Raw genomic sequence first — 13,501 nt, 5'->3', positions numbered from 1 at the left:
ACCATGCACGCATATCACCTCATCAAAGGCCCACCTAACATGCATGGAAAAAATTCCATTATATTATACTACCAATATTCAATAAATATTTTTGAATGATACAATATTCCATACAATATATGATAGGTATTTTTAGTTTTTCATATATTATCAATCCAAAATCTTTCATACAACCCAATCATATTGAAATATATTGCAACATATTCCCGTCGTAACGTGCAATGTATCATCTAGTTTTCACATTAGGTTTGAGCTAATACCTTTGAAATGTGAAGGATAGAAAACAATCCTGTACACGAAAAGGGATCCATTCCTAATAAACCACCTTAGTTCTGATTAGCAAGTTGTGGGCTTAATTTCAGAACACCACTACTCCCCCATCTAGGTGTGTAAGTCATCTTACAAAAACCAAATAATCCCAAAACACTTAGGCGCGGTGCATTAACTTCTACCTCGCTTCTTGTTTCTTCACATGTCAATCAATAAGAGGCGAGGGGGTGTGCATGTTTTTAATGACTTGAGACTATCAAACACGACATGCAGTGGTTAGTTCATTGCATGCAATGCTATTAATTAGCAAATAAACATTAAGATCTCTCGTTTTCCCCTCCTCTTTGGTCACGGTGCACAATCTAAGATGACTTACTCACCTAGACGGAGGGAGTATTTTATTTCCGGGAAATGGGCTTATAGGCCGTATTCGGGGGAAAGCCCCAGATCCATATGCGCAGTCTCGTCGTCTTCCTCACATTATCGGCTTCCTCGGGCCCTCAAAAAAGAAAAGAAAAAACTATCGGCTTCCTCGCCGACGGCCAAATCCAAATGGGGAGCTCAAGCACTCCGGCTACGGCGACCGAGCCTGCGCTCTCTACCATCTTACTCAAGCACAGCTTCCCTGCCCCCGCCCCCATTTCTCCACAGCAAAAGAGAGCGCGTGGCATGGCGGCGGCGGCGAAGCACGCACGGTCAGTCGCCATTTTCCCATCCATCAGTGATTGTTAAATTCCTTACCTTTCTTGCCCTGCTTACGTGCAATCAATTTTTATCTTGATTTTGATGGTATCTCTCGACACAGAGGGCACCTAGGGCCTGGAATTCTCTTGTCTTAATTCTGATGAGATCTCAATACACTGAGATCTACGCGGTACGCGCAGAGTACAGCAGAGCTCTAAAATTGCCCCCACCCACCATAGCTACCATTGAACTGCTTTGTTGGGTTCTGGATAAATATAATCTTAATTCGTACCTGCTCAATGTAGAGTAATATAAACTAGACCTAGCTAACCCGATTTCAAGGAAAGTACATTGCATTTGTCACTAACTAGCTGCCTGCCTAATTATACCCAAAAAGACTTTTGCCCCGCTTTATAAATAAAGCAAACCGCCAGAGAGCCCACATACAGAATCCAAGTCCATACACACACACACCCAAGTCTCACAATAAAGTACATAGATTCTGCTGAGGGCACAGCTCAACAAGCCCAGAAAAGAAAAAAAAAGATAGAACACGCCGGACGAAGACATCGCCTAGTCTGGCTACGGCGGAGGCGGCGGGGGCGGCGGCGACAGGCGGACGGCCATCGATCGAAGGTCGGCGATGAAGGCTGAGATGGCGTCGCGGTCCAGGGGGCGGCTAAGCGGCCGCCAAAGCTGCAAGAAACCCGAGAGTTTGAAGAGAGCGTCAGTAGCCCGACGAAGAGGAGTGCGCTGAATCACTAGCTTATTGCGGACAGTCCAGAGGGTCCAGGCGAGGACCCCAATCTCAAGCCACCTAATGTGGCGAGAAGTCACGGGGGACATCTGGAGTTCGGCAAATAAGTCCGGGAAGTTGGTGTGACTCCAATCTCCACCGACCACTTCGCGAAAGCAGCTCCAGAGGAACTGGGCGGAAACACAGGAGAAGAAAATGTGGTTCGAGTCTTCGTGAACCCCACAGAGCGGGCAGATGCCAGTACCCGGGCCATTTCGCTTGCGCACCTCCACCCCGGAGGGGACCCGACCGCGAATCCATTGCCACATGAAGATGCGGATTTTCAGGGGCAGACGGATGGACCACACCATTAAAAGGGGGAGGGGGGCGGAGGAAGGGGCGATGGCCAGGTATAGCGACTTGATGGAGAATTGACCCGAAGGCTCAAGGCGCCAGCGCACCAGGTCAGGGCCACCATCCACCATAGGCTCGTGGAGAGCGACACAGTCAAGCAACTCACGCCAGGCGGCGGATTCCAAGGGGCCGAAAGGCCGCCGGAAAGCAAGGCGCCCTAAGTCAAGAAGGGCCCTATCAACAGAAATCACGGGATCGATGGAGATAGAAAAGAGGCCGGGAAAGCAAGCCGCAAAGGGAGTGTCCCTGGCCCAGCGATCAAACCAGAACAGCGTCGATACTCCGGATCCCACCGAGATGGAGGTCCCGATACGTAGGACCGGGAGGAGCTGAACAATCGACTGCCAGAACTGAGATCCGCCAGACTTCTGGCAGAAGGCGAGGGGCTGGCCACGCAAGTATTTGTTCCGGATGATGTCAAGCCAGAGGCCACCGTGACCTTGCGAGATACGCCAAAGCCAGCGGGAGAGAAGGGCGATATTCACCCGCTTAGAGCACATGATGCCCAAGCCCCCTTGCTCCCTGGGCTTGCAGATGTTAGGCCAGCTGACCATATGGTATTTCTGCTTGTCATGGTCGCCCGCCCAGTAAAAGCGGGACTGGACCTTGGCGATCTCTTGGTGAAGGGTCTCGTGGAGACTGTAGAAGCTCATGAGGAACAAGAGGAGGCTGGAGAGGGAGGAGTTGATGAGAATAGTCCGGGCCGCCTTGGACAGCCACCTCCCCTGCTAGGGCTCGATACGAGTTTGGGGCTTGGCCACGGAGGGGCGCAGGTCCGCGACGGTGACCTGCCTAATTATTAGTTAATCCATGGCACAGTCTTGTCTTCATCGTCTCTCAAGGAAAGATCTTCATTAGATACAAAAAAAAGTGACGCAGTTTGGCACTAGTTAATTAGCTACGGATTAGTCCAAGTCGCACTGATCTCGATCTCGACTACATCTAAGGCAATCCATTCTAAATTCTCTACATGGACATATGTATTGATAGAAATTCTTTCTGAGACCGAAAATACATATAAACTTGAGAGAAGGCTGAGCAGTGGCAGGCTAACTAATATGCGCGAGGGCAGTTGTATGCATCTTGAGAGCCACAGGGTGCTAAAATAGTACATCATTATTGGAAAAGAAAACAATACATTCGTCACCTTAGCCTTACCATTGACCAGAGCTACCTTTTGACAGCTGAGCTGCAACGAACCTACGTAAGACCTGAACGAATCACGCCAATCAGGGCAAGAACTAATAGTTAAAAAGATAAGCAAGATCAGCAACCTGACAAACCACATTATTTAATTAATTAACTCCGTCCAGCTCTGCTGTCCGCTAGTGTTATTATGTTAAATGTAGATAGTGACGAAATGTGATGGGGGCAAATTATGTTATAAACTAGGAAGTTTCCCTTCTGTTAACAATTAGTTAGCTAGTTTCCCTTTCATTTATATACGATGGAAGCTCCTTCTTCCTCTTTACCGGGATTGATTTGCTCTCCAGAGCTGAATGAGCAAGACATCCATCGAGCCATCTAGGTAGTTCAACTTTATTTTGTCCCTTTAATCACACCTAGCTAATTAAGCTTCTTGCTTGTTTCTTTGTCTCGAGCTCCTACTGAAATTTCACCTCGCAATTATTATCACAACAGAAGACAGCAACTACAATGGCGATGGTGCTTGATGCATTTGGATCCTACCTGGGGGACTTGCTCAGGCAGGTAGCAGAAGAAGAGCTGGGAATGCTATTGGGTGTCTCCAGCGGGATAGACAAGATGGGCTATAAGCTTCGGGACCTCAAAAACTTCCTCGCCGATGCCGATAGAAGGAATATCACCGACGAGACCGTCCAAGAGTGGGTGGGGCAGCTCAAGCGTGCCATGTACGAAGCTACTGACATCCTCGACCTCTGCCAGCTCAAAGCCATGGAACGTGTATCATCCTCCGTAGATGCAGGTTGTTTCAATCCCTTGCTCTTTTGTATGCGGAACCCCTTCCATGCTCATGAAATCGGCACCCGCATCAAGGCACTCAACCACAGGCTCGACACTATCAAGGAGCGGAGCGCTGCTTTCGACTTCATTAATCTCTGGTCCTACGAGGATCATAGCATCAAGGTGCATGCCTCTCTTCATGGTAATCCTAGCCGTGAGACGTCAGGGGAGCTCGATCGGTCAGGTCTGGTTGGGGAGAAAATCGAAGAAGACACAAGAGCACTGGTGGCCCAAATCTTCCAAACAACGAAGGAGGTCAACAACAACATCATGGTGTTCGCCATTGTAGGCGTTGGCGGGATTGGCAAGACCACCCTTGCACAAAAGGTCTTCAACGACGAGGCCATCCAAAGTGAGTTCAGCAAAAAGATATGGTTGAGCGTCAATCAAAACTTCAGTGAGTCCGAGCTGCTGAGAAGAGCCATCATCGAAGCCGGAGGAGACCACCACCCAACTGGAGATGCAAAGGCCACGCTTCAGCGAACCCTCAAAGACGCCTTGATTGACCACAAGACCTTACTTGTAATGGATGATGTGTGGAACCATGGAACATGGGAGGGAGTGCTCAAAATACCCTTAGTTAATGCTGTTGCTTCAGGCAGCCGAGTCCTCATCACCACTAGAGATGAAGGTGTCGCCCGAGGGATGACAGCCACACGGCCCTACCACCACATCGACACATTAGCGCCTGACGACGCTTGGTCATTGCTCAAGAAGCAGGTTCGTATGCAATTAAATAGTATTGTCTTAATCAAGTGAATAATCAATCTCCATCTACTTATTATTAACAGTACAATGTTGTTATTGATTAAGAAAAATAGGATTCTTCCAGGTTAATATGTGCCATTAATTACGTATTATTAAATGGCTTGTAAGTACTTTATCCCTTGGAAGGTAAGATATTGTTAATAATTTCTTAGGGCTAATATGAGTTTTGCTCTTTTACAAATGTGGTTATCGCACTAGCGGTCATTGAACGTGGCATGAATGTGCACTTTACTTCGAAACAGTGGTCACTGGCCGTTTACTTGGCAAAATATTGCACCAGAGATCAACCTGAGACCAATTCGGCTCAGATGGCTAGTTGGCTTGCTGACACGAGCATTTTTCGCCTAGAAATCACACGGGAGTAGCGTGAGGCCTCTGTTTTTTTTCTCTTCTGCAAAGAACCCCTAGAGTTGTATTATTCATTCATAGAAGTGCAACGATGGAGGACAAGACAGAGGAATGTTCCCCGCGGACGGCTCTGTTTGTGCTGGGGACCCAACCTGCCCCCAGTACAGTTGCCTTATGCGACAGGTTGCTCACACTCCTCACCACCACCACCTCCATTGTCCCCAGGCACTACGTTGGCAGCATCCTCCCTGATTGCTTCCACCTTCGTCGATGACAGACATGAGCTTGAAGGAGTGCACTAAAGGGGCAAAGACACACTGGTGAAAGATCATTAACTCAGTGTTTCTATTGAAATGAAAACAAACCCCCTCCCCCTGGGAGGCCTCACATGATAGCCAGGTGATATTTTTACGCTAAAAATATCTGCGTCAGCAAGCCAACTATCGGTACCGATGTGGTCTCGGTTTGACCTCGGCTGCTACATTTTGCCAATTAGTGACTGATGCACCACAGTTTTTAAGTTCTGGGACTAAAGTGCACATGTGTGCCAAGTTCAAGGCCACTGTTACAATTACCTCTTTAACTATACTGTAGCGCCAATTTGATTTTCAGTATTTTATTTATGCCTACCTACATGACACACGTTCGTGACATTGAGATCTTATTTTGCTGAGCTTGATTAATATAATTAGAAAAAACTAAAAATTAATGAATTTATCAGTTTTACCAATGAAGATATGTGGGTTGTATATTCATGTAGTGAGTAAAATGTTACTAATTTTCAGTCAATTTTGCTCAACCAGGGATGAAGATCTAAATGCTCAGCTTCTGACCCACATGTGACATAATAGAAATGATAAGTTGTTTTTTATGATGAAAAACAACAGTTTTGCTGAACCCCTACCACAAAAGCTAACTAGACTAACTGTTGCAGTATAATTTTGTTAAAAAAATTGTATGCAAATTTTACAAAGCAATAATTTTTGTAGTATTGTGCATTTTAGGTGACTGAGTGATAAGATAATTTCAGGCGACCGTAAAATAATGAACTATATAATATATAATTATCCTAAATTCAGAGTATAATTTTATATTGCAACGACAAGAGAATAATGCAAAAGTATATTTTTGGAAGAAAACAATCCATGTTGGAAAAAAGGAAAGAAAAATTGCTTTGTTGATATAAAGTATATATATGTATGGTACACATGGGAGTCATTGCATGAATCTTTGTTATAGGAGCTAGATAAGTAAGTACAATTATACTCTGAATACTTTCTGAACTTTGAATTTTTTTTATAATCAAACACACCCTGGCAAATAGATGGCTATATCAACTAGTCCTCATCTATTAAGAGGTATATTTGAGTGAGCTTGATATGTAGTTACTTAACTCTATTGGTCCGCTGAACTGCATGTTTCCAGGTACTCTCAAGTGAGATAGATGAAGACCACATCAATAAGCTGAAGGATGTCGGATTGAAAATTATACAAAAATGTGGTGGTTTACCACTTGCCATCAAAGTAATGGGAGGGCTCCTGCGTAGAAGGGGTGAGCTACGTCATGACTGGGAGCATGTTTTGGATGATTCTAAATGGTCAATAACTGGAATGCCCCAAGAGCTCAACTATGCATTATACTTGAGCTATGAAGATATGCCTTCTTATTTGAAGCAGTGCTTTTTATACTACTCTCTTCTCCCTAAAAGTAGAAAGTTTCATGTGGATCAAGTCATTGCCATGTGGATCAGCGAAGGATTTATTCATGGGAGCTCAAATGATTTAGAAGAATATGGAAGAAATTACTACAATGAGTTGATATCTAGGAACCTTATAGAGCCAGATAAATCGTATGTTGGTCAATCTTATTGTAGCATGCATGATGTTGTTCGTTCATTTGCTCAGTATATGACTAAAGATGAAGCACTCATAGCTCACAACGGAGACACCGATATTCTAACTAAACTTCATTCACAAAAGTTTCTTCGGTTGTCTATAGAAACCGATCGACTGCAATCAGGTCAACTAGACTGGAAATCATTACAGGAGCAGAAATCGGCGAGGACATTAATCTCAACTATTCAGATCAAGATGAGGCCCGGTGATTCATTGGTTACTTTTTCTAGTCTAAGGACTCTACATATAGTATCTGCAAATGTGGTTTCATTGGTTGAATCATTGCATCAGTTGAAGCACCTGAGGTATTTGAAGCTAGTAACTGATATATTTGTACTTCCAGTGAACATTGGCAACATGAAACTATTACAATTCCTTGACCTTCGTGGATGTGAAAATTTGGCAAATCTTCCTGATAGCATTGTGAAGCTTGGCCAGTTGAGGTTTCTTGGCCTTGCTGACGTATGTATGATACCTAGAGGGTTCCGTGGTCTGACAAGTATGAGGAGACTACTTGGGTTTCAAGCCCACATGGATGGTGATTGGTGTAGTTTGGATGAGTTGGGGCCTCTTTCCCGACTCAGAATAATTGAATTAATTCAATTGGAGAATGTATCTTTAGCTTCGTTTGCTGCTAATGCTAGGCTTGGTGAGAAAATGCATCTTACCAACCTATTCTTGTCCTGCACCAGCAGGCTGGGAGATGATGGGTTGGTCAAAGAGAAAGAAGGTGTCTCTGCTGAAGAGCAGAAAAGAATCCAGAAGGTGTTCGATGAGCTCTGCCCTCCGCCCAGTATAGAAAATCTTCGTATCCCCGGGTATTTTGGCCAGCAACTGCCGAGTTGGATGATGTCGAGGTCAAGGGTGCCCCTCAACAACTTGAAGTTTCTATCATTTTATGACCTGGCTTGTTGTACCCAACTTCCCAGTGGGTTGTGTCAGCTCCCCTGCCTGCAGTTGCTTCAGGTCGACCGTGCTCCATGCATCAGACGTGTTGGAACCGGATTCTTGCAGGCAGAGTCGACTCCATTTCCGAGGTTAACCGAGATGAGCTTAGAAGGAATGGTGGAATGGGAGGAGTGGGAGTGGGAGGAGCATGTAGAAGCCATGCCCCGTTTGGAGAAGCTTTGGCTCATTAATTGCAAACTGAGGCGTGCTCCTCCTGGCCTTGCCTCCAACGCACATGCTTTGAAGGAATTATTTGTAGAAGACGTCCAACACCTCAACTGCCTTGAGGGCTTTTCTTCTGTTGTTGAGCTTACAGTGTGTGGAAGCCCTGATCTGGAGAGGATAACCAATCTGCCCAATATGCAGAAGCTCACAATCACCGATTGCCCAAAGTTGAAGGTGCTAGAGAGTATCCCTGTACTTGAGAGATTGGTCCTGGAGGATTACGTCATGGAAGAACTCCCAGAATACATGCGATATATAAAGCTAAGGCATTTGCAGCTGCTCTGCAGAATATGGTTGCTATCTTCTATAGCCGCAGGACAATCTGGTCTTGAGTGGGACAAGTTCAGCCATGTGGAGCATGTCCAGGCATATACGCCTGACGGAGACAACCAAAGAAAATGGTATGTGTTATACACGAGGGGAGACAACTTCAAGTTGGATTCAAATATTAGCAGCTCCATGATATTTTCAGGTACAGAAAATCAAACATATGAGATTTGTCTTAGTTTGTTTGAGCACTCTGACTCTGGTAATTTATAAGGTAGTTTTATTTTATCTTCTGCTTTTCATCCATATATATTGCACAGAGACTGAATATATTCCGCACATTTTTTTGTTTCGCATGACTAGCTGTTTAAGATGACATATAAACATGGATGTTAAGTTGTTCCAGACATGCAACACTAGTTGTACGTGTGGGTTGTTTTATGGGTACTTTCTGATTTGGTTGCACTTCCTCGTATATGTTGCAAGTATTTATCTTTTTTTTTCACTTGTTCTGCTAGTTTTACCTTGAGTTCAACAAATGTTGAGTTATATGTTAGTTCTTGTCTTGCAAATTAGAGATTATGTAACCAGTTCTGTATTTTTCTTGCCATGCAGATAGATTATCATCTTTTATGGTGGACACAGAAGGATTCGTGGCTGTGTACAAAATGAGAAGAAGTACCTTCAGTCACGTCTGCAGCTTGGTGAGGATCCCAGTTTTTGAATATATGATGCCTTGGGATCACACCTTTATTGATGGGAGAGTGCTATCTTTACAAGATGGAGTGGCCATTGCTTTGAGGATGCTGAACTCTGGTGAGTCACCGGTTACTGTAGGATCCTCCCTTGGTGTGAACGAGTCAACTGTATTGATGGTAACTCGGATATTTGTTGAGGCTTTGTGGGAGCGAGCATACCACCAATTCAACTATCCTGGCTCTGCTAAAATGGAGAAGATCAAGCGCAAGTTTGGCAAGATCCATGGCCTGCAGAACTGCTGCGGTGTTGTACGTACAGCCCACATCACATTTGGATCACAAAACTGTGACCATGAGGAGAATGACGGCTTGCTAATGCAAGCCGTCGTTGATCCAGATATGAGGTTTACAAACATTTGGTTGGGACTGCCTGGTAGCATGAACCAATCAAGCCTTCTGCATGACTCTGGACTCTTCATGTCCTGTGAGGAGGGTACTTGGCTGAATGGTAGCAAGTTGAATTTATCAGATGGATGGCAAGTTGGAGAATACATAATTGGTGATGCAGGATACCCTCTTCTCCCCTGGCTCCTCACACCTTACCACCTGGAAGACAAGGACTCCTCTGCAGATTTCCCTCCTTATCAAGCCGAGTTCAACAGGAGACACTCTGCAGCTACAGATGTTATGTTGGCCGCGCTCACAAGGTTGAAAGACACTTGGAAGGTCCTAGACAGAGAGATGTGGCGCTCGGCCAGTTCGTGTCGGCTTCCTCAAATTATCTATGCATGCTGCATTTTGCATAACATTGTGATAGACTTGGAGGAAGAGGCCGCAGATATGCATAGCAATCAGGAGAATTACACTGAGCAAGTGCGACAGGTGGCAGAGGAGGATGCTGCCAGGGTGAGGGATATACTGTCCCAGCACTTGATCGAATCTGGAGGTAAATTAACACAACTGTACGCTGACTGCTCCCTCTTAATGTGTTTGCTCGAATGCTTTGTCTATTTACTTGTTTTGTAAGTCCCTCCTATTGGCTCCATTTTAATTTCATCTGCTTAGTCCACACAATGGCTGCAGAGAGGAAGCAGGAAATAGTAGCAGTTGCATCCTGTTCAGGAAATAAAAACAAGGAAACAAGGAGCACGCTGACGACAGACATCAGATCGAGAAAAGGAGAAAGTGCACGATATAGCTAGCTAGAAAGATCAGATCAGACCGTCGTCTCCACTTAATCAATCGGGTACTGTTCCATTTTCTCTGCTTCGCAGTTGTTCTTCGTTTTTAGTCAAATTCTTTTAACATGGCGCTAATTAATTAATGCCACTGGGAAACATCAAATCCCTTGGTGATATGTTAAACTACTTGGAAAGAAACTAAGCCAATTCAGTAGGCCTACCAGCAATAGACCCATTGCCTATGAACTGGCTGGATCTTATGTAACTATTTCCCTTTCTGTATTGGCTATTTGCTCTGGTGGTTCATTCATTCGATAGGATGCATGGTTTGGACAGTTAAGTTAGCAGCTCTACACTATTATATAGTACTACCTGGCAATGGAAAACCTTGACATGCTTAAACTCAGCTCAGCTGCATTGCATAATCATATAGTATTTCATCTACTTTGACTCCTGATGTGAGCAGCTGGAGCCTGGAAGTGGAACTAGCCGGCCTATATCTTTATTCTACCGCCTGCTTACATCAAGTTGCATGAATGCAGCGCAGGCCCTGGCAATGGAGAGATGACAAAAGTGATGCTGCAATATGAATTCAAAGTTGGATTGCCAGCAAGTTTGCATGCGTGGAGAAAACACAGTTAGTAGTGTAGCTGCATGGAGAGTAAAGACTGTTTGTGATTTCTATCATTTCAGGTGCTTGCTGCAACCTGAAGAATTCGCAAACGTAATGGCAGTGATGTTTACACATGACAGGTGTTTGGGCATGAAATCATTCGGTTGTACAGTAGCAGGGAAGCTGTTAGGATATGCCATGGTAATGAATGTGTTGGCTGTCCCTACTGTACTTGGGGAAGAGCAGGGTGTGTAGAGCGTTCTGTGACAGTCGAAGATTACCTGATTTGCCACCTGCAAGGAAGGAAGGAATTGTTTTGTACCTTGCCAAGTGGTTGTAGAGGAGAAGCTGTGGGAGGTGTGTGCTGCCAAGATGAGCTACTCGCCTGCTCTACTCCCGGATAGAGCTGATGTCCATTGTTGTGGGGCCTACATATTAGTACATGTTCAAAAAAAATATAGAAACACTCTACAGACCTCACATACATGCACATACACGTCCTTAAAGACGCACACCCTATCCCTATGAACTTATTAGAATCCCGTCTCTAAACAGTCGGCGCACTCCCTTATTCTTTCCATTGCTGGACTAGATTTTCTGGCTGTGGATAGAGCTGTCGCGACAAAGAAAATTGTTTGCGGCATCAGCAATTTCATATAGAATCTATATAAAAATTGCTGATGGGCTGTGGATAGAGTTGCCAGCCAAATTTGAGCCGGATTCGGACACCTCACACCTCTCACCTCTGTCCATATGCCCAAGCAACACTGCTGACGACACTCATTCACGAAGAAGTTAGTTACTGCACCTGCACGGCCGCCTAGTAGGCAAGAAGTAAGCAGCGTCCCGCGATATCACTGGTAGTGGGCGTGGGATAATGGATCTTTGGAAATCTAATTTCCCCTTGAAGCAAAAGTTTCCGCTTGGATGCGCTTTATGATTGCTCTTGTTTGTTCGTAGTGGATGCTCCTCTATGCGGCACAGCGTAGCGTAGTGAGGCAATGATCCGTCAAAAGAGACGATTCATAACAAGGCGAGAGAGATTCAGCATATTTTGTTAGTGGCATGTGTGGGCAGCCTTTCTTCGGCAGTCTGGTTGCTGCCTGTTTGTTTTGTTTTTGCAGCTCTTGTGTTGTGAGTTTGCGACGCTGCCCTTCCCACTGAAACTCCTGCTTTTCTATATAAAGCAGAGCATTTGGCCTTCTCTCTAAAAATGTAGGCAGCTACTAGAAAATTTCTATATTTGGGGTGTGAGAAGCGTGTCTTGACCGTGTGATAAGATAGCGTTTTATTATATCACAAATGGAACTCATGCTTACGGAATCGCTCTATTTTCTTGAGGTGTGTAATTTGGTAGCTTGTATGCCCCAAGGAATAAAATTTACTGCCAACTGCCAAATGATTATTTTTCTTGTTCAACTATAGGTTTTTACGAAGGGAAACGTTTCGAGCCGGCGCGCCGGCCGAACCTACAGCCGGTCGCGTCCGCGCACTCGCTTAATTGTTGTTGCTAATAGGCCCACTACTCATCCCTTATCCTCTCGTAGCTCTTCTCCCAGCCACTCATTTGCTTTTCTTCCTCCCACATCTAGTCTTTCCTCGCCCAAGCACTTAGGCAATGGCCGCCCACCACACATCAACCAGTCCACCCCCACTGTTGGCAGGTGAGGTCGTCGGCGTAGCGTCGGGGGCTGGGACCGCGCGCCGCGACCGGCCACGCCGGACAGCCACTTGCCCTGGGGCGACGGCCTGGCCGTGTGCCACCACACCCCGTTGGCGTCCGGCGTCGCGCTGTAGGCTCCGACGAGGCCGTGCTATGAACAGCGACCGGTCACCGGAGTAGACGCGAACCATAGCGGGCATGTTGCAACCGGCCTCGGCGGAAGCTGGAACCGCGTTGTGGCCTGCTGCAACAGTACATTGAAAGAGCTGCGACGGGGGCGGGGCAAAGTGCGGCGATGCGCCAAGGATGCTGGAACCGGCCAACTTTTTGCTGGAACCGGCGACGTGAGGTGTTGCAACCGTGGCAGCCAAATGTTGGAACCAACAGCCGCGTTCTCCAGCAGGTTTTATTTTTGCTTCAACCAGCCATTTTTTGCTGGAACCATGGAGCATTTTTGCTGGAACCATCTATATTTTTTGCTGGAACCAGCATTTTTCTTTTACTGGAATTGGCGGGTATTTTTTTATGCGGCCAGTGAGAATTTTTGCTTCAACTTGCCATCTTTTATGCTGGAACCATCTATATTTTTGCTGGAGCCAGCGTTTTTCAGAGATGCATTTTTTCTTTTTGCTGGGATCGAGAGCTTTTTTGATGCAACCGGCTAGAAATTTTGCTTCAACCAGCATTTGTTTTTGCTGGAACCAGTGATTCTAAAGCTGCGACAACTGAAGCTTTTTTCAGAGCAATGGTGGCCACCGCGGCGAGCCGCTGCAAGCATGGTCGCTGGGCTACCAGAACTGCGGTCTT

The 13,501-nt window shown here is 45.7% G+C and overlaps 1 protein-coding gene across 3 annotated transcripts; it reads left to right on the top strand.

The window, feature by feature from the left end:
- The first annotated feature begins 731 nt into the window (after nucleotides 1-731).
- Nucleotides 732-11,487, top strand: LOC119348996 (putative disease resistance protein RGA4). 3 transcript variants are annotated; one of them, XM_037617010.1, is made up of 6 exons: nucleotides 732-965; nucleotides 3,746-4,807; nucleotides 6,629-8,744; nucleotides 9,155-10,183; nucleotides 10,321-10,483; nucleotides 10,961-11,487. In XM_037617010.1, the coding sequence occupies exons 2-5, from the start codon at nucleotides 3,761-3,763 to the stop codon at nucleotides 10,437-10,439; spliced, it is 4,311 nt and encodes a 1,436-aa protein (XP_037472907.1). In that variant the 5' UTR covers nucleotides 732-965; nucleotides 3,746-3,760; the 3' UTR covers nucleotides 10,440-10,483; nucleotides 10,961-11,487. The 3 variants fall into 3 exon arrangements, with proteins under 3 accessions (XP_037472907.1, XP_037472906.1, XP_037472905.1); XM_037617009.1 differs by having other exon boundaries at nucleotides 10,303-10,483; nucleotides 10,966-11,487; XM_037617008.1 differs by having other exon boundaries at nucleotides 10,303-10,483.
- Nucleotides 11,488-13,501: the final 2,014 nt, after the last annotated feature.

The sequence above is a fragment of the Triticum dicoccoides genome, chromosome 1B, assembly GCF_002162155.2.
Source record: "Triticum dicoccoides isolate Atlit2015 ecotype Zavitan chromosome 1B, WEW_v2.0, whole genome shotgun sequence".
Taxonomy (NCBI): domain Eukaryota; kingdom Viridiplantae; phylum Streptophyta; class Magnoliopsida; order Poales; family Poaceae; genus Triticum; species Triticum dicoccoides.
Note: the sequence above shows the minus strand (reverse complement) of the source record. Positions and strands in the feature narration are given on the sequence as shown.